General features: G+C 40.5%; 1 protein-coding gene across 2 annotated transcripts in view; it reads left to right on the top strand.

Moving 5' to 3' along the window:
* Positions 1-25,049, top strand: part of arb2a (ARB2 cotranscriptional regulator A) — a 181,783-nt gene that overhangs the window by 78,128 nt on the left and 78,606 nt on the right. For both annotated transcript variants that reach the window (XM_061817581.1, XM_061817580.1), the window contains exon 8: positions 10,395-10,514. In XM_061817581.1, coding sequence (XP_061673565.1) covers positions 10,395-10,514 — 120 coding nt within the window. The remainder of the gene's footprint in view (positions 1-10,394; positions 10,515-25,049) is intronic.

Raw genomic sequence — 25,049 nt, 5'->3', positions numbered from 1 at the left:
CCAGTGAACACAACAATTTCACAGTGGAGTTGACTTACAAGATCTTTTCAGAAAGGTTCCGTTTGGGCATCACAAAAGATATGACGTATTTAAAATCCAAATTACAAGGAATTTACCTCGTGTCAGAAGTGCCTTCCTAACCTTCCATGCCACACCTTAATGCACTCCTGATCAGAATCAGCTTTATTGGCCAAGTATGTAAACAATACACAAGGAATTTGTCTCCAGTAGTTGGAGCCACCCTAGTATACCATAAGTACATGTTGAGTGCGACAGCAGACAGACAGTCAATTGACATAGAACACTTGTACAAAGATGCCGTCTTCTAGCATTTAGAACTGTGAGAATGTCTATTTGAGCGGTAATCTAGTGCAGTGACCATTGTGCAAAGGGTGTCAAGACGTCAAGTAATATATGCAGTTCAAAGTGACGAATCGTGCGATAGTCAATGTCCATTGTGCAAATTTTGCAGATACTCCTCAGTGGTCAGGCTACCACTACCACGAGTGCACAAATAATCTACTGTATAATATATAATGCTAACAGGCCCAATAGAATGTGACATCACCTCGAGGCAGAAAATTGGCAGCATGTTGCATTTGAGTTGTATGTTAGCCTTTCAAGAAGTTAATGACAAGAGGGAAGAAGCTGTTGGAATGCCTGTTAGTTTTGGTTTGCATTGTTTGGTTGCGGGCAGAGTGATGAAGAAACTGGTGAAAGCATTGGCCTAAATGTTCTGAGGACCAGGGTTCCATTCCAATCCCAGCCCCACATATATGGAGTTTGCATGTTCTCCCCATCCCTGTGTGGCTTTTCTCCGGGCACTTTGATTTTCCGCCACATCCCAAAAACATGCATTCATTGGAGACTTTAAATTGCCCTACCCCGCCTCCTGGCCGTTGCTAGCTGGGATGGACTCCAGCACTCCTGCGACCCTTGTGAGGATAAGTGGTTCACAAAATGGATGGATTTTTGGTAATGCCTATCTGAGAGGAGCCGGAAGACCTGGTGGCCTGGATGTGTAGGGTCCGATGGGATCCTGCTTGGTCTCCTAGGACAGGTGGTGTGCAATCCAAGCTAATGTCTTTTTTTTCCTTATATTACTATATGTCCATATTTTTATTTATGTATTTATTTGCCAGTGGGAATGTGAAAAAATGTGTACTTTACTCAGCTAAGACAAATTACAGAGCTTGGTGAAATGGGGCTTAAGTATTTGTTAGTACCTCCGTGTGTGTGCATGCGTGCGTGCGTGCGTGTGTGCTTTGCTGAAGGCAGAAAAAGTGTAGCTGGTCTCACTTCCCTGCTCCCAATCTTCTAGTTAGGTCAACCATCAAACACATCCATCCTGCTCTCCCTGGCTGCCCCCCACCCACTGAGCTCTCCCTGTCTCTGCACACACTCTTGTTGTGGATACAGGCTGACCTGAAAAAGAAAAAGGAAAAAACGCACACACATACACTGCACACCTCAGGGTCATCCTGGAACAAACACCACCATGTCTGCCTGCCCTCTCTCTTTTGCCTGATGTCAATTAATGGGTCGCGGTAATTTCACCTGACAACCCGAGTGACGGTTCCGAGGCTCACCGAGATGTCACGGCGATGACCTTTCTGGCCCGCAGCCTCTCTTTTCTAATAAAGAATCTCACAAACCCACACAACTTCCTTTGTACTTTGTTAATGAGTTATTGATTTGAAACAATGTCCTGGCAAATATTGTCAGAGCAGAATGACCCTGTCAAGGTCATGTTGTTTTATTGTGTAGTCTGTGCAAGCTAATCTGCACGTGGCCTGACATGTATGCTATCATTTTTACCCTTCTTTCACCTCCTAACCCCTTTCACTTACTTACTCATCTACTGCATATAACCTCTATAGTGTCAAATTTCTAATGCTAGCACCTTTATACATACTTCACACACAATCGCACTCACACATACAGTTTTTCCCTTTCTTATTCGTCTCCCACATTCTTTTTCTCCCTCACACATCATTATATCTGCAATTGGCCATAGCTACTATACCTGTTAATTACCCACAATGCTGCCATTTTTGCTGCTAATTTGCCTTATACTTTCCTTTCTTCCTGTCTTGCAGAGCCACCCTGTCTCAGTGTGTCTTAGAGGTATAGAAGTAAACAAGAACAGATCTAAGGAAGACAGTGAAAGATTACTATTGCAAAACAATTTTGAGAATGGTGTTTAAAAACTGTCATTTTTTTCAATTTTGGCATTGCGTCAGTGTGCAATCATGGCCAATCACATACACACACGCACTTAAACACTAAGGCAACTGATAAGATCTTTTCTATTAGCGAATATGTAATTATGTACCTAATTTAATGTTTAATCATCAAGCCAAATGAAAGCAATCATGTACTCATGTCTTGTGCCGAGGAGGACATAAAGCATTTAAGGCCTGGTGCTTCTGGTAGAGTTTCACTGTGTCCTAATGTAGGGGCCATGAACGAATTTAGATGGCCAATTCATCACATCGAAGGAGGTTTCTAGTGAAAAGAAATGCTGAATTTCACTTCCGCTGTACTATTTTCATTTTCCTTAGTAAATAGTGTATTTGGTTGCTTTTTTATTCACACATTAAGAATAGGTTTACTATCATGTTAAGCACATATTGCATTGTGGGTTAGTTATTCATACCGAAATGGACAGTTATGTATCATCAAACAATAAGAACGGAGTCACAGAAGGACTTACATCCATCCATCCATTTTCTGAACCGTTTATCCTCACGAGGGTCGCAGGAGTGCTGTAGCCAATCCCAGCTTTCACCGTCAGACTTACAATACTTAAAGCTCCACTGTCATGAAATGCATGATTTTTATGATGTTATTAATGAAAAAAAGGCAGCCGGAATGGACCCATTCGTTTTTTCACCACAAACCATGATTTTGACGTGTACGGCTTTTTGTAACTCCCCGCCATGAAAATCTTCTCGAGGGCTTTGTTTTGAAGAAGAAGCAGGAAGTGACGTTAACAGCAGCACCGCACTCAGGCTGGCTCGTCTGTTTATACATAGTTTTACCTGCTTGAAAGTAGCTTGTTGTTCCTTCGTGTTCGCCAAAATGCTGGCTCATCGTATTGCTGGATATAGTTCGAACACTCAGGAGGATGGATTTACTATTCATACTTTTCAAAACGACCCGATTCGTCGTGAAAAATGCATTCCACAGGTGCAAAAGATGACAGCTTCGTGGGTTCCAAATGTAGGTAGGTGTGTATAATGCTACTGAAAAAAACAATAGTTGGAGGGGACATAATCCTCTGCGAACGTAACAAATGGTCCGCGTACGTAAGTCGGGTGCTAAATGTGTCGATGTACCCGTTGGCGCCGCGGACGGCTTCGGCGGCTCCTCGTCTGACGCTGACAGCTTCGGAAGCACCTCATCCGCTGCAGACTGACTTCGGCTCCGGTGGCTCATCGCGGCGCCACCTGGGAGACTCATACGTACTGTATGCGAGTCTGTTGTGAGTTAGAAGTGATCCACTTATCATCTAAATATGGCTCAGAACGATAGAGTATTAATGCCCCGGTCACTTCACTCGATTGTGAGATACTTCCGTGTTCCATAGCAAGTTGCCACGACGTCTTTTCAATGGTGAATGTCCCGGTGTAACATCTGCTGATGATGTTGCAGGCAATATGGCTTCCACTTGGATGTCGAATGAGTCTTCCGCAACTTTCCGCGTGGATGACATTTATTTTTTCGTATAGACATTGAAGTGAATAATGTTATATATTTTTTTCTTTGTAATATCTATTTTACAATGTTTATAGGCATGACACGGGAGCTTTAAATAATATTTACAATGAAAAGCGAGAATGTTCAAATTCGTCCACAGTCCAGACTGTGAGCTGCTTTAATGCACAGCACGGCTGACATCACATAAGTAAGTGCCTCTCTCCCTATTAATCACCTACATCTTTGCTAGTTAAATAGTTTTGTAATCTTGTCATGTTTTCTTACTCTTCACTTCAAAATTCCGATGGTAGGAGCAAAGGTGCATCGGAGGGTGTGTGCGTGTGTGTGTGTGTGTGTGTGTGTGTGTGTGTGTGTGTGTGTGTGTGTGTGTGTGTGTGTGTGTGTGTGTGTACGGCCAATAAACAGGCAGGCACAGTGTTGGAGTTGCCTTCAGGGACCACACTCGGCATCTATCTCTCAGTTAAGTCTTTAGAGAAGTGTTCTGCAATTGGTGTGCTTTTTTACTTATTTACTTACTGTATTTGGCAAGTCAAATATGCACTAAGTTTACCCTACACTAATATTTAAGTTATTGGTTCATGTTGATGACATCATTCTGTACCTCTTATGGCATATACTAGCAAGTAATGGGTTTAGTTAAGCTAAGCTTTTCTGTGTGTTAAGTGATATCCCCAACATTTGGCAGCTGCTGAAAGTAACTAAAAAGTTACTTTTTCCAACTTAGTTACTTTTTAAATCTAGTAATCAGTTACAAAGTTACTTTTAGGCTCAAGCTAACTATGGCAACACTGGCCATGTGTTGTCTCCACATATTTATTGGAGCAGCCAACAATGAAATTCATACCAATTCTGCCAATTCAGATCTGGTATTTTGGGCGCATTTTCAAAGGAATCACAGATGTACCAAACTGAACTGGACTAAATTGTACCATGAAAATAAAAAAAACATTTTTGTTGTACAGTATTATTGTGTTTACCATTTTGAGTTAGCGAAAAGGAATAGCAAAGTTGTCTCCTTACAATACTGGCTCAGTCTGAGAGTTTCTGAGTGCAGCAAAGTTTATCAACTTTGACCCTCTCCATTCTCTCTGTTCCACACAGCTTTTGCTTCATAAGGTCTGCACCTCCTCCGATGTCTTTTCGTCCAGTTTGGTTTTGATGGCAGAAGAGGAGGAGGTGGAAAGAGTAGCGCGGAGGTCTGAAGTGTTTGTTTGGCTGAGTGTGTTGTGTTTTGTTGTTAGACTCATTGTTTCCTGTGTTGGCGTTGGGGGGGCTGTTATTCCGGCGGCTGTACCTTCCTCTCTCCCATCTCTTTTGTCCCTGCTTCTCATTACAGTGATAAACACAGGACATGCACCAGACCACACTACTTTTGAAGAAACTCTGACTGTGAGCACATCCACATTAGACCCTGTCTTTGTGTGTGCTGGTCAGGTTGTTTTTGTCTAAGAACTGTAAAGAGTTCAATTGATAAACAAATGAAAAGTACATATTACGGAGGGAACACATGTTGTGTGACGGGCACATTCATGTGCTTCGTAGCATTTATCGGTGCCTTATCTTACAGTATACAGTGCTACCTTGTGAAATGGGCGACCTTGAGAGTTTTCTCAAGATACAAGCCACCATTTCGCAATATTATTTTATTTTTGTATTATTTTTTACTTGCAAGTAAAAATGAGATACGAGCACTGTACGATGACAATGAATTCAACTCACTTCACAAAAAGCAGCAGTTTGTTAGATAGTCATCAATTATTCAAAATAAGATTTTCAATTTGTCAAACAAAACTAACAATTACAAGTTATGTATGCAAAACGACCTCATAACTTTGCCATACATCAGCTATCTTAATGCTACCACAAGATAAGAAACCCCATATATAATCAAACAGATACAGTAGCATCGGCATATGTAGACATTGTATATGTGATGATACTCAAAGGGATAGAATATTTATCCCCTGCAAAGAATGACAGGATCACCCAAATTATTTAATTTTGTTAAATGCCACAATAATGAGAGAAATAAATTCTTTAAGAATTTTAGGTTTCTTCAGTCATAAGTTTACAAACACAAAAATTTAGAATCTGGGTTATCTGGGAAAGCCCAGATGGAGAGGTCATGACATTGGAAGCTCCTAATAGGTTAACTGAAATCATGTGAGTTATTTGGCAGCACACCTGGGGATGTATTTAAAGCCACATCTCAAACATTCTGCTTCCTTTTTTGAAACCATGGGAAAATCAAAAGAGATGGGCAAGGAAATCAGAGAAAGAATCGTAGAGCTCCACTCGTCTGGCTCATCTTTGGTTGCAGTTTCCAGATATGCTTGTAGGTGCCATGTTCATCTGTGCAAACAATTATACTCCTTGAGAATGTCCAGCCATCACACCACTCAGGAAGGAGACGGGCTCATAGATTAACGTGTTTTGGTCCAAAATGTGCATATCAACCCCAGAACAAAAGCAGAGATAGCAAAGATACTGGACGAAGCTGGTAAAAGAGTGTCGTTATCCACAGTGAAACGAGTCCTGCACCCGCATGGGCTTTAAGGCCGTTCACTGCGAATGAAGCCATTACTCCTAAAGAAAAATACATTTAAAAAAAACAAACCAGATTACAGTTTGCAAAAAGACACCGAGACTTCTGGAGACATGTCCCGGTGTCTGATGAAACTGAAGTGGAGCTGTTTGGCTATAATGACCAACAGTACATCTGGAGGACAAAGGGGGAAGCCCCAGATGACCCAGATTTTTACTTTGTGTATATAAACTCTTGACCTCGAAGAAAATATCAAATTTTTTAAGAAATGTTCTATCTCATTATTGTGGCATTTAACAAAATTAAATAATTTTCGTGATCCTGGCTGACTTGAAAGCCAAAGAAAAGTTTAGTCTGATTTGGCTTAAGACAGTGAGAAAAAAAAATGAAATGTAACTCAACCTGGGCCAAAAAAAGCTATTTGTTGAATGTTGCTATTACTCTTTGTCCTTATTTTGTCAAACGGCATATGGTGCAACAAATGTAAACAAGTATTCCAAAACAATTGAGTTATTTTTATTTGATTATGTAGGTGGTATATTTTAATTGGATCGTATAGTTTTACAGTTGGATCTAAAGTTGTGGTCAGTGAGTTTATAGCTACACATTATTACTTCTAAAATGTACATGGAGGTTTTCTTTCTATCTATTTTTTTATGTCATCTCCGCTCATATTCGCAATAATAGTTCAGCAGAGCGCCAGTTGTGGGGACAATCTTGGGAGAAGAATTGTATTTTATACTATCTGAGGTGATAATATGGATTACTTTGCACTCTCTAAATGCACACAAACAGCACACTTGCTCACTGTCCCTCGATAGGCATGGCTGAAGGATGCTGGCAACAGGTGTACAGTTGGGACACTCTTGACAGGCCTGGCGCATACATAGGCACACACATACACAATTTTAACTTATTTATGTGTCTGTGTGTATAAGAGAGTTGGTGACAGGAGGCTGGTCTCGCAGGGCGGTGCACTCCACTGCAGCTAATTAACCCCAGGAAATAATTGCAATATGCAAATGTTGTTTAGATAATTCACTATTCACTGCCATGCCAGGTAGTCGTCAGTCACTCTGTTGTGCGCCACTGAGGCTGAAGACAGAAAATATGTGCTTCTGTTTTAGGCGGGGCGATGGAAATGGAACAAGAATGGAAATGAAGCCATTTCAGCCGCTATTATGAAGCTTTTGTATCATTTACGTATAAATAAATAAACAGACAGTAGCTCCATCTTTCAAAGTAAAGATGTTTTTAAACGTGAATTTACCACGCAACCATCTTGGTTTGTGTCGGGCACAATTACAAAGGAGGTGTGTGAAGAACAAGAGGTACAAGAAGCTAGAAGAGCAGGGGGAGTTAATGAAACAAGCCTCTTTGGGCGGCATGGTGGAGGGGAGAGCGCCGGAGCTTCAAAGGACTTTGATGTCACAGCCTTTCAGACAGACATCTCTGTCTCTGCCTGCCCTCCCACACACGCACGCACACACACGTATATATACACTCTTGACACGCAGCCCTGATGGCAGGAGAGTAGGCCAGGCCACAGCGTTGCCTGCTCTTGCATCACACTCTGAGTTGAGGCGGGTGCTGACACGATAGCCCCCTCATGCTAATCTAGTGGCACACATAAACACGCTGACAGGTTAATTCACCTCTGGACAAACAGGGCAACAAAAACACATATGTTGTGCACAAAGTTTTGCACAGTGAGGGTTTTGCACTGATCTGAAATTTGGTGAAATTTGTGGTGGACTTTAATGAATTGAAAATATACACTTTGGTGTTGCATTTTGGTGATCAATATCATAGATCCTCTAATGGCCTTTAACCAAATTGAAGCCATGGGTAAACATTGTATATAGCATTTAAAAACAGTATTGTATAGACCTCATGCACGTGACGTCACCATTTTCACGGCGCCATATTGCCGGTCAAACAGAGCTGCTCGACATTGTGGGAGACATTGAACCGAAGGAGAATATTAACAATACCCGAGACCTATTGTGCTGTTGGTTGTTAACAACAGACGAGACAGATATTCAAAGAGATTATTCTATGGAATATCATCTGATAAAACCAGAAAATATCGATGGATTTCGGCAATTAAACATGATGGATGGTACCCAACCTAAATACACACACGCCTGTGTAGCAATCGCTTCATTTCAGGGAGAAATTATTCTTCTCAATCTAAAATTACTAAAAAGTATTTATAATTGCAAATATGCTCATCTGAGAACAATGCGTAATAAAAAAAAAACTTTTAGAGATTTACGAAGGTTAAGTGTGGCCGCTATCGCTTCTGTGTCCGATCTGTGGAGACGACTCCGTTCTCTGTCTTTTTTTTTTTTCAATCATAGTTAATGAATGGGAGTTTGGCAAAGGTTAACGTTTGACCAAACGCTTCCGCGTTCACGAGTCGTCAACCCGTCACTATGTGGGATTTATTCCTGATTGAGAACAGATCCAGCACGGAAGTATTTGTATGCGTTCAGACTTTTCTATGCTTTCAAACTTTTACATGTAAATCTCAACGACTTAGTCTCCTGATATATGTGTTGATCCAGTTGTCCAAATTAAGCGGAAGCGAATTAACAGTGCAATTTCTTATCAGCGAAAACATCAACTTTGGCATTAAATACAGGTCCTCAATGCCGAGTTTATCTAATTTTTCCATGTACCTTCGTTTATTTTCACCTTGTAAATGTCTAACGGTATCGGACAAGACTCTGGGCGTCATGCTATAAGACATTTTCGTGTCCTCTCCAACCGATTTAGCATTGAACAATGCTTTGTTAGATCGGCAATATGGTGACGTAAACAAAAGTCACATGATTTTATGATGAGGTACACGAGCTCTCTCAATTGCTGTTTAAACATACTGGTAATCTAGTGGTTAAGTTGTCATATTTTCCTACTAAACTCTTGTGCAAAAATCTATCCGATTTAGTTGCATAAAATTTGTTTGTAAAATAATCTTTGGAAATAAGAACAGGATAGTTGGAAATGCTTACGTCCCCTGAGGGTCTTTGGTCTTTGAATTTTCCACTTGTGAAAAATAATAGAAAATCAAATGACTATTTGTCAAAAAAAATCTCAATTATCTCATTTACCACAGGTAGCAGAGCTGGTACCGAAGTAATTAAATACAAGCGCTAAAAATGTGAACACATGTTGGAACTATATTTAATCTCAAAAGGCACATTTGCCCTTTAAAACTCATCACTAATTGTAAATCATATTGCACAACCTGATTCAGATCAGGTTCTGTTCCTTAAAGGATGCCTGTTTAGTTCAAGAAATGTCTATTTATCTACCTCTTCATGCAAAATAAATGTAATATGTGTTTGCTCATTTACGGAAGAGTAGATTCTAGAGTTGCACCCGTTGGCAGGCTTCATCAAACATTAGATCTAGGTTGGTGCTGTGAATTAAAATTACAGGTGTTTGCTTTTGTAGGTTGTGCAAGAATGGTTTATTTTTATTGCCAGGCTAACAGTTTGATAGGAAATCAACGTTTCAAATCAATGTCACAAGTTCATTAATGAATGCCCTTTTCACTATCCTCCTTTTACTATTCTTTGCAGCCCTGGACATTTTCTTCTTTTCCTATTTAAACATGACAACTGGTCACTATGTATGTGGTGGCCGTAATGGGACCAAGCTCGAATGTCAACAGCCATACTTAGTGTGTGCACTTATATGTCTGATGATTTACGTTTTGTTTCTTCATGTGTACTTAACATGTATGTGCTGTCTTTTGTTTTGCTTTTGACCTTCCCAAGTGTCTTCCCGTGTGGTTTGCCACTGGCGTATGGATAAGGAATTGATTGAGCAACCAGTTACAAATTAAGATTTAAACGTTACCTCTCCAAGCTTATTGAGTTTTACATTTAGGGCATTTGCAATATGCAACACTTATTGATTGACTAAAGAGTGCCTCTTTATAGATATCTCCTCAGGCTACCACCACGTCTCTATTTCTCTTGTTTCCTTTCACTGTAGAGTAATAATATTATTGTTGTTCGGCTTATCCTTCACCAACTCTGTCCATCACAGTTTGTGAAACACCTGAAGATGTGTCTTTCTGGCCGTTGAATAATTAAACGTTTGTATTTTGCAGGAAAATGGTTCTTCTGAGGAGCATATGCTGTACGTGTGGGATCACTTTGTGGCCAAAGCAGCAGCCAAGCATGTCTTCATTGTAGCCCACAGCTATGGAGGGCTGTCCTTTGTTGAGCTGGTCAGTGTTTTTTTTTTTCTTTGGTTCTCCTTCACCTTCCCAATCTCTCACTGAGTCTTATTTGATCAATACAACCACATTTGTAAGTCAGTGTTGTATTTTAACACATACATGACTTTGTGTCATATTTTGGGAGGATTCTGTGTAACATGTTTTGAGTTCTGTGATCACACAGCATTGTCTTGCAAATTCCCATATTTTAGGACAGACATCTGCAGTAGTTATTGGATAGTGTTTTGTGACAGGTTTTAAATTGTCGGGAAAAAAAATTGACCCAAGTAAAAAAAATATAATCAAAATAAATAGGGACAGTTAAGTCTAATATCACCTTTATAGCTCTGCAAACCCTAGACACTTGAGGGAGACACATAATAGAGTACTTCTTCAATTAGCAATTTGTTTTGTCCTGTCCTTGGGTTTCATTCAACCACTTGATAAATAATGGACTTGATCCAATAAATTCAGGAAGGCAATACAGGGATACTGCTACTGACATGGAGATCCCTCAGCCTTAACAGTTGGTATGTGGAATGATGTTGTGAGAGAGAATTATATAGTCATGTACTGTACATAGCTGACACATTTCACTAGTCAGCTGCAAAGGCTCCATCCTCAGCCATGACCTGAGCAGGATAAGTACGAAGATGGATGAGTGGATCCAGGGATGCTTTACAGGTACTGATGATTTCTTAATTTCTTTTATGTTTTTCTTGTATTTTTATATCTACACACACACACACACACACACACACATCTCAAGTAGGAGTGAAGTTCACATTTTTCTCACACTTCCCTACTGAATATATATTTTGGACCCTGTGGTCTATGAATTAAAAATAAATAAATTGCCAGACCGGTGTCACAAAAGCTATATTTCAGACTTAAACTATAGATTTTCCCCTTCAATGTGGGCCGGACAACAACTTGCACAAGATCTTGCAATCTTTACTTCATTCTGTGCTCGAGAAAAGGCTACAGTGATAACTCTGGGCTGCATTCCCATGACAACCTTCGTTCTCACAATGGCCTGAGCATCTGACAGTTCCTGGCTGAAAGGAGCAACACCGTGCTGGAGTGCCCTCCCTACTCACTCGACATGGATCCGTGTGATTAGTTTTTTTCTTGCGACTTTTGAGTCTCCAATTTCCACCAAGGTCTAATGAGCAAAGTGGTGGTGTAAGACCTTGTCAAGTAGCGGAGTCAGTTTTCTACCTATTGCCTGATGTTTTTATTCCACTTTTCTTTAAACACCCCAAAAAAAGTACACTCCGTCCGGATAGATTCTGGATTAAGCATCCAAGCTTCAATATATTAACGTCGACTAGGGCTCTGACTTATCGTCTATATCCCATTCTCTATTTGGATTAACAGTAAAATGACTGGCGAATCACAATCGAATCACAAGATTCCGATTCAGATTTATTTGTCATTGCAACAAGTACAATGAAAAAATAAGGTGCAGACTATTCAGTGCCAAGACAAAGATAAATATATGTAAAACTCGAATAATAAAGATTTAAAAACTTGAAAAAAATGGGAATTTTGCACACTGTGAGTTACTGTAGTATATTGAATACTGGAGTTGTTCCATTGGTATAGTTCACATATTACAGAGATTGATTGTTTAGGGCTCGAACAGCAGTTGTAGAGAAGCGTTTTATCAGTCTATTTGGACGGGTTTGAAGGGCCCTCAACCGTCTGCCCGATGGCAGTACCACAAACTGGGAGTGGCCCAGGTGGTACGAGTCTTTCAGGATAGCACTGGCTCTCCTGAGGCAGTAAGAAACGTGAAAGTCCTCCAATGTGGACAGAGGGCTCCCAATGACCTTCCCAGCCATTTTGGTGACCCTCTGGAGTTCCTTCCTGTTTGCCACTGTGCAGCTGGCAAGCCACGTGCACAGGCAGTAGGTGAGGATGCTTTCCATGGCGGAGCAGTAAAAAGACACAAGCAGTCTCTGGTGAACGTTGTTGTTCCTGAAAATTCTCAGAAAGTAGAATCTTTTCTGTGCCTTCATAGCCATTTGTGCAGTGTTCTTATTTCAGGTCACCTTCTCCTCAGTGTGGTCTCCCAGAAAGCAAAGTCACTGACCCTTTCCACACAAGCCAATGATGAAAATGGGCTGAATGTCCATATGTTTTTTTTTCTGAAGTCTAATGATCACCTCCTTTGTTTAGGATGTGCTCATGACTCGGTTATTGTATTAAGTTTTCGTTTTCTGGACATTGCATATAAACAATTACACATGCCCCCTCCACACAAAAACTACAATATTCAATCTGTGCTCATCATCAGCAAACAGCGCATCACAAAATATTACATAGCATTTAAAAGTGCTTCAGTAAAAAATTATAAATTGTAATATTTTTTTCACACTTTAGCACATTTAAAACTAAATAAAGATTCCTATCCTTGACATATATAATGTGCTGATTACTATGATGTATGTTGGTGATTCAGAATAAATGGCTTTTGGGAAAAAAAATTATGAATCTAGTGGTATGCAATCTAATTTTGACCTGTATCTCCTCCCGATGTGCAAAAGAGTGAAAAGGTGATGACTGGGACGAAAAGTGTCTGTACTGATGTTCCTGGCTATAGTATGATATCAGGTGTGGGTAATGTCCTGTTAGGTGGAAGAAGGCAGCCAATAACTTTTTCTGCAGTTCTTACAATTCTCTGTAGTGCTTTTTTGTCCACTGCAGAGCAGCCCGCATTCCATGACATAATGCAGTATGTTAAAATGCTTTCAAAAGCAGAGCGGTAAAAGGCCACCAGCAGTCTCTCAAAGAGGTTGTCTCTTGTTAAAATCCTGAGGTAGTGAATACTTTGCCAGGCCTTTTTAACAATGCCTGTGGTATTTATAGTCTAGGAGAGGGTGTTAGTGATATATATCTCTAGAAATCCATAGCTGTGCTCAACTTCCACACAGTCACCATTGATGAAAATGTGGGATGGGTCAGCTATATTTTTCCTAAAGTCCAGTATAGGTTCTTTGGTTTTCTTTGTGTTTAAAATCAGGTTGTCTGCAAAGCACCACGGAGACAGATTTTGGATCTCGACACCACATTTGTGTCTTCTGCAAATTTAATGATGTGATTGGAGTAATGGATGGGTGTGCAATCAGAGGCGTACAGACAATACAGAAGAGCGCTCAGCACACAACCCTCAGGGGAACCGGTACTGAGCGTATGCAGGAAGAGAGGTGAGGGCCAAGTGACAGTTTGGGGGCAGTTTGTGGAAAAACTCCATATTGTATGAGCAAGGCTGTGTGTGAAGACCAATGTGAAACAGTTTCCTCATCAAAATGTGTGGTATAATGGTAGTAAATGCAGAGCTGTGTTTGACGATGACCATCCCGACATGAGTTCTTGTGTTATAGGTGTTCCAGCACTGAGTGGAACGCAATGGTGATGGCATCTTCTCTTGACATCTTTTCCCTGTAAGCGAACTGAAAGGGGACAAAAGTTGGGGCTAATCTAGTTTGTATGTGCCCTTACTAGGAGTCTCTCCAGGCATTTTGTGACAAAGGGTGTGAGAACGCTAGGTCTGTAGTCATTTAAACAGTTCACGAAATGCTTTTTGAGGACAGGGATCATGACATCTGATTTGAGGCATGGTGGGACAGTGGATTATGACAAAGACAAAATGGAGGTTTTTGTAAACTCTGTCTGGCAAAATTCAATCACACAAGCAAGCAAACATACAACCAATTGCCATACTGGGGAGCAAAGAGCTAATGCACTACTGTGCACCATCATCTTGCCAGAGTTAATCTGATGTCAATAAATAATAAACTGTCAGTAAACTAAACCACACAGTCAGATGTTTCATCTCATTCCGATAAGCGGACTCATCACCTCCTTTGATACAACCTACCACTTTGGTGTCGTCCGCATACTTAATGAAGGTATTTCTGGTGTGGCTGGGGGAGCAGTCTGAAGTGGAGGGTGAAAAGCAGGGGGCTCAGCATGCAGCCTTGAGGGGAGCGAGTGCTGAGTTTGAGGACTGCAGAGGTTGGTGCCAATCCTGACCCTTTCTGAGCTTTCTGTTAAAAAATCCGTAATCCAGGGCATGTGGAGTGAGGTATACCAAGGTTCAGCAGTTTCCTTACTAGGCCATGTGGTAGTATTGTGTTGAATACTAAACTGTAATCCACAAAGAGAAGTCGGGCGGAATTACCTTGTTTCTCCAGGTGGGACAGCGCTGGGTGCAGTGTAGTATTCACGGTGTCCTCTATGATTTGTTTGCCTTGTAGGCAAACTGGTATGGATCCAAGTTGGTTATGAAGGTCATGATATGACTCTTAACCAGTTTTTCAAAACACTTTATCACCAAAGGCGTGAATGCTACCTGCCCTCATTCGTTGAGGCTGGTTGTGGTTGATATCTTGCTCAAGGGGGTGACAGTTGAGGTCTTTAGGCAGGATCGGACTGCACACTGTGTCAGCAACAAGGTGAAAATCCCAGTAAAGATTCCAGCAATCTGATCTGCACTTTCTTTCATTACGTGCCTTGGGATGCCGCCTGGGCCCGTTGCTTTCTGTGGGTTGATCCCCTTCAGAGTGGGCCTCACCTCAGGCACCCCATTTGAGGGCGGGACTCCTTGCGGCCGCTGGTAGCAATGTAGCTGCTCCTGGTGGTTCAGTCTCAAAGTGAGCAAAGAAGAGGTTACGTTTTTCTGCCAGCTCAGCATCACCCTCAGCAGCTCTGGTGACTGGTTTGTAGTTGGTGAGGTGTTGGACTGACATCGATGCTTGCCTGTTGTTGCTGTCTAAATGTGCATCGATTCTCATCTTACTTTTGCAAAATAAAGACGTTGATGTCCAACAAATGAGAAATCTGGTTTGATTGTTTGAAAACTAACTGTAGGCCCCGCAGATTTTGTCATGACAACACAAAAGACAGCTGATACCTTGTGGCTGGTGGGTTTTAGCAACCGCTTCTCCCTCCAGAAAAATTAGTTGGCAAAACACTTTTTAGGTTTAAAATTACTTTCACCAGGATTCCTCACTCTTTTGTCGCCGTGGTCCTTTTTGCATCAGTCTCTGTACCGTAAAATGTGTAAATCTATGCTGTCTGACTGGGACCATCTGCTTCTATTAGTCAGCTGGTTAGCTTAGCTGCTCTTGAGGAGTAGCTGGCTGGCTCTCATCACTCATCTGCCGCTATGTGTTGAATGAATATTGGAATATCGCAGTCTACATTACAGTAAGCATCCATGTTACTCCTCGAGGAGGGCATCACATGTCCTTTTCCGCAGAGATTATGGAGACGGCGCCATGATCCATGTGATCGACAGACATACTGTACGGATGTGTATACAGTTAGTCCAAATGGATGCATAAATGCCAAGTAAAGACAAGATTGCAGGTCTTGTCAGAATAAAGTATGGTACGTTGTTATGTTTTGAGTCATTTCAATTTGAATGTGAAAACTTTGATTTGAGGATTTTTTTTTTAAAGTGTGTGACTCTGAATGACCACTTTTTTTCTTTTTGCTGTGTTAATTTTCATTGTCCAGAAATGAGCTGGTTACTACCAACATACTGTAGGCTTAGATGGAAAAAGATGACAGACACACTGTGGCGACCCCAAACGGGACAAGCTGAAAGGAAAAAAAGATTATTTTGGGATATATTAATTCTCAGCTCCAAAGCTTTTTTGGTGCTTTGATGCTTTGCTTACATCCCATGCAGATCACAAACCAAAGGTGTATAGTTTTATTATCATTTTCCTAGCTTTATATATATCTAATGAAGTGTGTGTGTGTGTGTGTGTGTGTGTGTGTGTGTGTGTGTGTGTGTGTGTGTGTGTGTGGTGTGTGTTGTGTGTGTGTGTGTGTTTGTTTGTTTGTTTGTTATATGTTTAATACTGCCCACCAGTGACCAGGTCAGACACACCAGAAGGAGCCTCAATGAATTAGTCATGATGCACATTTTTTTTAAATTAATTTGGGATGCATTTTTAATTAATTTTGGGCAGAGGCTGAAAAAGATTAATGCCATTTACTGTACATTCAATTGAGCGTGTTTTGGGGTGAGTATTTCCTGTTACAAGCATAATCACAGAACTGATCAAATTTGTATTTCCATTTCATCATTTGAACAGTACAATATTATAGGGCCAGGCTAACTGACTGTGAGCACAGTGGCCTGCACAATTCAGCCATTGTACTGTTTCCAAGTCTTTGTATGATTAATGAGTGAATTCTGTTTTTTTTTAACCATTTCCAGATCTTTGAAATGAAGGATTCAATCTCTTTCACATTGATATTTCTGGAGACTTTTCCTAACAAATGGGAGCCTACAAGAATATGTCTAGTCAGAGACTGAAGGTGGTCACTCGTCCTATTTGTGTTTTCAGGAATATTTTATTTAACTTTTTACTTCACTTACTCTTGTTTTTCTCTGTATTTTTATTTTATTTTAATTTGTCTGATAAATACTCATGCGATGTTTTGTCCCTGACAGAATAACAATCTCTTGGGGTTTTGCGCTGTGTAACGACGATCGCTGTTCTTCCCATTTGTATCAATTCTAGTGTGTTTCCTTCACTGTAGCGAGGGTCTTGTTGGACTTTTAAATAATATCCTTGTAAAGCCAGAACACTGTTAAACCATACACATGCAAATCGTTCATGTATGTACTTTATATAAATACATTGCATAAAGCTCATGCAATATAGGTATGACAACATAAAGACAAAGAGGTTGAAAGATATCCTTTGTTCATTTTAAGTGACAGTGTTCGTAAATACCACCGTCAGGTTTCCCCTGAGGCCTTACCAGCTTCTGTTGTCTATTATTGTTGAGATTTCTTTACTCCTTCCGACTTGAAATTAATTGGGAACGCAGATAGAGACTTGCAGTTCTTTCTGGCTTTAATGCCAAATGCATTCAAACCTTACTGTGCAGGAATATCACGTGCACAAATATAAGCAATGTCAAGCAACTAGTATGATGATGTATTTGCACATCAGTATCTCTCTCTCTCTCTCTCTCTCTCTCTCTCTCTCTCTCTCTCTCTCTCTCTCTGCACTTAGAAGCACACACACTCACGCACACACTATCTACTTAATTGAGAAGAAATTGCTCCAGCGGGATGGGATAGGAGGTGTGTGTGTGTGTGTGTGTGTGTGTGTGTGTGTGTGTGTGTGTGTGTGTGTGTGTGTGCGTGTGTGTGTGTGCGTGCGTGCGTGCGTGCAGAGCCTTGCTGGTTGAACTGTTCGACACATGAGAAGACCCAGCAAAAACAAGCTGTCTGTGGGTTAATTACTGCTCCCCTTTGCAGTTAATAAATACATTTCTGATCAAGCCCATCAAAGGCCCCGCTGTTAATTTCTCCTGCTCGCTCCCCATGCTCTGGAGCATGTTAACCCCTGTGTGGCGCGCTCAAGTCTTTCATTGCAATTTGATTTCGTTTTAAAAACACTGCGTATGGACTAATTATAGATACATCAAAGAGGATCTAACTGCCTTTGAATGCGAGTGCAGGAAGAGAAGCTACAGGGCGAAAGGCTGCTTGCTCTTTGTGCCTCACCCCCACCCTTTTTTACCCTTGCACACATTCCATCCATCCAGTTCAGTTATTGCAGCTCTCTTTCTCCATTCTGACTCCTGTGATAATTTTAATGAAGCTGTTCCCCTAGAAAAACAGGCTCATGAGAATTTAGTACATCTGAATATTTTGTTTTTCTTCCACCAGGCCAATGACTGTGTGGCTTCTATACTTATGAGATTCCTGTTGCGACAAACTCTATAAGTATTGTACATTATGTAGTGAAATCAGAATTCAGGAGTCCTACAATTACAAAACAGACCCAATTTTTCAGGAAAAATACACTCACAGATTGCATAAAAAGTGAGAGGTTGAACCATCATCAGTATATCTCGTTGCTGGAGTCTTGTTGACGACGTGTCTTGTCGTGCATAATGAGCTTTTAAAGGACAAACCCCATAAGTCTGCTTTTATACTAGTGAAGCAGTGATGACAGTGAAGAAAAGTGCTATCGTATACTCATACTCAGAAACTCAGAAATAAATGTGACAGGCACTCATTTTATATAAGAAAAACACTGGAAAAATGATGATCTCATCTGAATTTATTCACATATGTACTTAATTTGGAATCTGGGCCCATTAAATTGAATGCTGATATAACTCGCAGGAAGCCATGATTTGTTTTATGAATGGCAACGGCTGAATACACGAATCTATACCATCATCTTCTAATGGAAGATCATTTACCTATTCTCCATTTAACTTTGTCGCTGGCGTAGATTGTTGAAGAAAAATATATATTCATAATTAGCAATTTTTTGACAGAATAAGTAACGTTTTCCACTTCACCTTGGTTGCAAATCACTGCCCTAAAAGGTATGTATTTTGGATCAGGATTGTAATTTTTCTTGACTAAATAAATTGCGCTTATGTAGTTTTATTACTTATCGGTTAGCATAGTTTTACACTTGTATGACAGTTACAAACGTTTTTTTGCCTTTACATTTTTTTTTTCATGTGGCAGTTTTGACTGGAACAGTTTCAGTTCCCATGATCGACATTAAAACGCAATATGGTTTTGCGCGGTAGAGTTAGCACATTACTGACACTTGTTGATATCAGAAATTCACCGATGGTGTCGGGGTCCAGTTGTCCAACTTCTTGTGGAAAATAGGTGCAATCTCAAGGACAGAATGACAGAAAACCGAAGATTTTGCAATCTTTGACTTCCCTATTCATCCATCTTCATTACCATGGGTGAGCATGAACGTGGAAGTGTTGGTGGCGGGGCTCATTTTCCGGAAGAGTTGTCTATCCCAGTCTAGCCTATGTGCTCACAAAATGAAAAAAGAGCAGTCTTATTGGAAAGGATGTGGCGGCATTATATAACATCTTATATAAGAAGGCATCTGTCTCGTGGCGCACAAGTGTGTGGGTGCCAACTAGGCAGCCGCCACAACAGCCCCTCAAAAAGTATAGAAATGACTATATTTCATACGTTAGACAAACTGGCCAAATGTCTGAACGACACCTTCTGTGCAGCCCCATCCATTTTAATATTTTTCAATTCCCACTTCTCCTGTTTTGTGTAAAGTGAACAACTGTCAGTGTTTAAGTGTGCGTTTTCCACCGAACACTGTGAAGGAGGAGGGGAGGTTGCAGCTAGCAAAACAGTTCTGGGTGAGTCAGCCCAAGTTGGAGAAGTTAGTTCTACTTAACAACAGTGTTTTCTTTCCTTCTGTGCCCCCACTTTGTTAATTTCTTTTGTCCTTCCGTAGCCTCCCTCGGCCAGTCGGGGTGACCTTCAGGGCAGTGGCCAGGCCAACTCTGCCCTCTGTGCAGGACTCTCGTTTCATGACTGGCATGGTAATGGCCAGCTGGGAAAACACTCCTGCTTCTATGCCCCTTTTTTCATGTGTTTAATAGTGCCAGGGACTTCTTTTATACTCATTTATTGGTTAAGATTTTTTTCATGTTTAGTACCTCCTTCAACTTTTTCATTTAATTATGTGATTAAAAAAGTATATCCATTGATTTATCTAGTCAGGACTTCAAAATGTATTGAGTTATGGAAGACCCAAAACCTCTGAGTGCAAATTAAAATGAAGTTAAAGCCATCTCGCAGTCCAGATTAATGAAGCAGTAATGGGATTTTACAAGAAACACTTGATAAAAAATTTAAAAAAACGTTTTCATTTTTTTTTTTTTTTACATATTTTTTGTTGTTGTTGAAATTTTAGGTTAGGGTTTTCCTATGTTTGTGCTTACCTATTCTAAGTACATCCTGGACTAAGCTCACTGCTCAATGCACAGACATGAAACTCTTTTTGCAAACAGTCTTATACCGGAAAATATATTCCTTTAAATGTTCCAGACAAAGAAAACACTCACAAATACTCAAATACACACTCTACAAATATGGCCCTAGATACAGTGTTTCAATGGTTGCTTGAAATTGCAGTTTAATTTCCAGTGTGTAAGAAAAGAGAATTTTAATCCATATTCCACTGAGAATAAGTTTAGCAACATTTTCATTGAATTTACTTTCCTACTTCCAATTTAAAAAAAAAAAGTACCATCTTGTTTACTATGAGAATACAATGTAGGAGCTGTATTCTGCATTTTTAAACATGTAACTTACCACATATGTAATGCATTGGTAAAGCTTCAGCATTGATATTTTCAAGATTGTAATTAAAATTTAAAAGCGTGTATCGACAAAATGAAATGTTCACAAAAGCAAACTACAAAGTGACAAACTAACGAAAAATCTCTTCATTCAATGTTTTATATGCACATCTTAACCACCCTTTAAACTCAAGTGCTATCATGTCTATTGCTTCTGAAGGGTCTAAAGAGATGTCTTGTTCCTTTTTTCCCCCCTCTTTTTTCCTTCTTTTTTTAATCTGAAGGTTTTCCATAGCTAGCGGGCTTGCAAGCGGTGCAGCATTGTGTTGTTTCCTGTGAATATGTCCGTCTGCGTGTGCTGATGTGGGTGCGTGGCTGTCTTGTTCTGCGAGTGGCTGCACAGATAGTCTGAGGGGTTATGTGAGCCTGTATGTGTGTAGTAATGTGCATTATACGCATCTGTATGTGTGTGCGTGCGTGTGTGTCAATTGTTGCTGGGAGAAGCCTGCATCATCCTAAACAGAACAGCTTGGTGGATAGAAGCTATCAGAGCCACGTTAGGGGAGGAGAGGGTGAGAGGCGATGATAAATGACTGGGGCACACTAGCAGAAATTAGTGGAGCCATATGCAAAGCTGTGGCGTTTTGTTTGATGTGAAACAAAAGGACCACCATGACAAAAGTGCCTGCCGGCCCTCGCAGCGGGACGGCAGCCCTCAGGACAGACACCATCAGCACTAAGAAAGTGTGTGCGTTGCTACGCTCTTGCCTGCCCATTGGATGTGGTAATGCATGCATATCATGCACGGTGCTTCTTTCCTGTCCTGTCTATATTATGTATATTATCCCCTCTGTTTTGTGCATCGCTCATAATGACATACATACATGCCGAGCCCTTTGTACACTGTTCAAAAGACACGGTTTCTTCCTCACCAGCGCTACAGCATGTTTGCTCCATTAAACGAGTGAAATATAGACGTCTAATTTCCTTGTGAATGAATAGGCATCTTAGAGAGCAGCTCTCCTCTTAACATAAGGATGTAAATTGAACTGTTTAAATGTCACGGCTAGCAAGCTGATTTGATTTGAATTGATTTGCTTGTTTCTGGAGAAAAGACCTCCCTTGCCAAATCATAGCGACGCTGGATACCACAGATAGACCAAGGTCTTTCTTTCTCCCTCAACAACACATTGTAGGGCTTCTGAATTCTTCTATCTGCTGTGATTATGTACAAATGGCCTTCATTTACCATCCATTTCAAAGCTGTAGTGCTGCATTGTGACTAGAGGCAGATGACGCAGACCAAATTACAGCGGGTTTGCCGCCTGAAAAGGATACTCTCACAATAGGCTTTGTGAAGTATTCCCTTCAATACAACACCATTATGCTCACCTTTGTTGGTGTTTCTCTCTATGTTTTGGGCGCATCGTTCGTTTCTAGATTACATTTGTAGTGCTGGGGAGGAAGGTGGGGGTCGGACTCATCTGCAAGTCTTTCTGTATTCTCGGGAATTGTGTGTAGTCTGTTTTGTGTTGGATTTGCTTTTTAATTGAGCCTATTTTATGACATGTTTTGCGTCCGTGTGTGCTTACAAGAAAATCAAGGCTCATTAAAAAGTTCAATGCAAACTGTTATAGTTGATCTGTGTCATAGTGTGCATCCCATTTATTCGTGTTCCTCACATGTCGCGAGCATGCCCATACTTTTTGATGTTCATATTCTGAATGTTTGAGTCACAAAGTAACATACCGTACAATGTCAATCTTGCTGCCCATCGACTGCTCATATTGGTCTCCTTATTTCTTTCCAGCACACATCCCTAAGCATTGGCTATTTTGCTTGAACGATGCAACCAAAACAGACAACCACAGGTTTTGGCAAGGTTACGTTCTTAAGATGAAAGCAGATTTAGTTCTCCAACATAGTAAGCAATCCAAATGTCAAGTACACTAAAACCCTGTTTATCACAAGGGATACATTCCAGTCACACATAGTAGATGAAAATCCATGATACATTCATCTTTATTTTTCCTCTTCACACATGCCTTATAAACACCTTTACACTTTATAAAAATACACTTTTCAAAGTATTAGCACCTGTTCTCACTCACACAGTTCTCCAAATAAGAGATAAAGTCTGCTTTGTTCAAGTTGTTTGTAATTCACTTAAAGTTTGTTAGTGACACTGAAAAACTAAAAGAGAAATAAAGATTGCATATGTAAACACCAACGGTCAACTATATCATATCATTTCTCCTAAACAAAGTCCGTTTCACTTAATGTTCACAAAATGTGAAACACTGTAGATGGGCTAACAGTAATAGTAATAATATGTTGGGCTATGTATACTCCTTCAAACAAGTGCTGCTTGGACACCCACTGAGGACACACAACACATACAAACAGAACATACCACAATACTCACAAGCATATATTCTCTTTGCTCTGTTACTGGAGTTTCGTCACCTAGTCACCTTCTCTGCTTCTTCTTTATACTGTAAAAACCCATTAAAAACGGTCACTTAAACATATGCGATGAAGCTGGGGACTCTAATGATGAACCACGATACCGTGGGGAAACACTGACTCAAAATTGCGCCAATTAAGTTTTTGTTATATGTTGTAATTCAATTCAGATTATTCAAATTCTTAAGGAAAGCTTTATGTTGTGATCCAAATTTAGGAGTTCATTTCCTTGAGGCAAACGTGGACCCGCTGCTCTCTACTGTAATCTAAAAAATGATACGCCTCAGGAATCACTTCCATCCATTGTTTCCATTGTCTATATACTCATAAGTTATTCCGTTGTTTTTTTTCTCCGCTATACATCTCAGACTTCTTGGACAGCACCATTTATAATGTCATGCCTCTTTCATCCTGGTCGTTGTCTGTTACCAATAGGTAAATTATGCACAAGTAGCATGTTCTGAATCATAATTGACAATAACTGCAATTCAAAGTAATGATAATAAGTAATTAAAATTTCACTAGGTGTCATCCGTGTGGTAGTTTTTTATTCATACACTTTTTTTATTGTTGATGAAAAGGGTCATTTTTAATGTCTGATCATCGTTGCTAACTGGTCAAGCACTCTTCTTAGTCCGTTTACCAAGACAAACTGATGTTGCCATGGTGATGTATTAGAAACTCACCTCCGACAAGTATTATTGAGGCTCCATTCATAAGCCTTTCTCTGGTTGTCGTCTTATTTTTCTGTGTCAATAAGTGGAAGCTAAATATCAATCCGTTCTCAAGGCTCAAAAGATTGTTCTTGACCATCCCAATCCGCGCCTTACCTAATTCTTGTCTATATTTTTTTTTCTCTTTAAATCTCACTTTGTAATGCAAGAGGCTCAGCTCGTTCATATGAGTTCAGTGAAATCTTAAGAGATTCATCATTACATATTTACTGGCTAAAGCTGATCTTGCTGTAAGGTCCTACCCTGGTCCCATTGATCTAGTGCGCATGTTCACTCCGGAGGTTACGGGACGTGCTTCCATTTGCATAAGGCCCTGGGCAAGGTTCTTTCCACCATTGATTGGCCTGTCCATGAGCGCCTCGTGCCTTCTCACATTGATCACTTTGTTTTTTCCTGGAGACAGTGCTACTCAGAGTTCAGCTGCAGCTCCGGTTCAGCAGACCTGTCAGAACAAAAAGGAGCCACACTGAAAGAGGAAGGACTGATGCAAGAATGTTATGTCACAGTGGACGGATGGATAATTATCTTTTACATTTCTCATACTTTTCCTTTAATATGCACATTTGTACTTTTTTCAGGACTAACTGTATGCAGTTGAAAATAGAGGGAATATTCAGTGTAATTTCTTAATCTAAATTCCATCTTCGTCTTGCTTCATCCTCTGAATTTGGGTTTGCTTTTGTTTCCTACTGAAAAAAAAAAATTCCCCCCAGAAATTTTCCTGTTATTTTTGTTGCATGGAATGATCTATTAATCAGATCTGTGATACTGTTTCATTTTGTATCATCGCGTGATTTTGCGTATGTGCCGTTACATGAATGTTGTGGGCTTTGTCCTTGATGATTCCAGAATACTGTTCATACGTGTGATTATCCACTGTGGCAGCACAGGGCTCAAGCCCCCATAATGCACCTCTTCTCTTTGTTCCTCTGCACAAGAGCAGTATGACGCTTTGTCTGCCACTCTCTAGATTCCCCTTGGCTCGTAGCCTCTGAGGCAAGGTCCCGCTCTCTCCCCTTTTTGCCTCTTCCGACCTCCCTCGCGCTGTCATTCATCTCAAACAAGCCTCCGACGCCACGGAGGATTTCTCCATACTTGTCTCTGTGATGTCAGTTTGCATTTTCAGACCGTCCTGTCATTAATTGATCTTATGAGCAACGCTCCTAGTTTTTGGTCACAGCTTTGCCTCATATAAGTCATATTGGTATAC

This window comes from Syngnathoides biaculeatus, chromosome 4 (assembly GCF_019802595.1).
Source record: "Syngnathoides biaculeatus isolate LvHL_M chromosome 4, ASM1980259v1, whole genome shotgun sequence".
In the NCBI taxonomy this organism is placed as follows: domain Eukaryota; kingdom Metazoa; phylum Chordata; class Actinopteri; order Syngnathiformes; family Syngnathidae; genus Syngnathoides; species Syngnathoides biaculeatus.
Note: the sequence above shows the minus strand (reverse complement) of the source record. Positions and strands in the feature narration are given on the sequence as shown.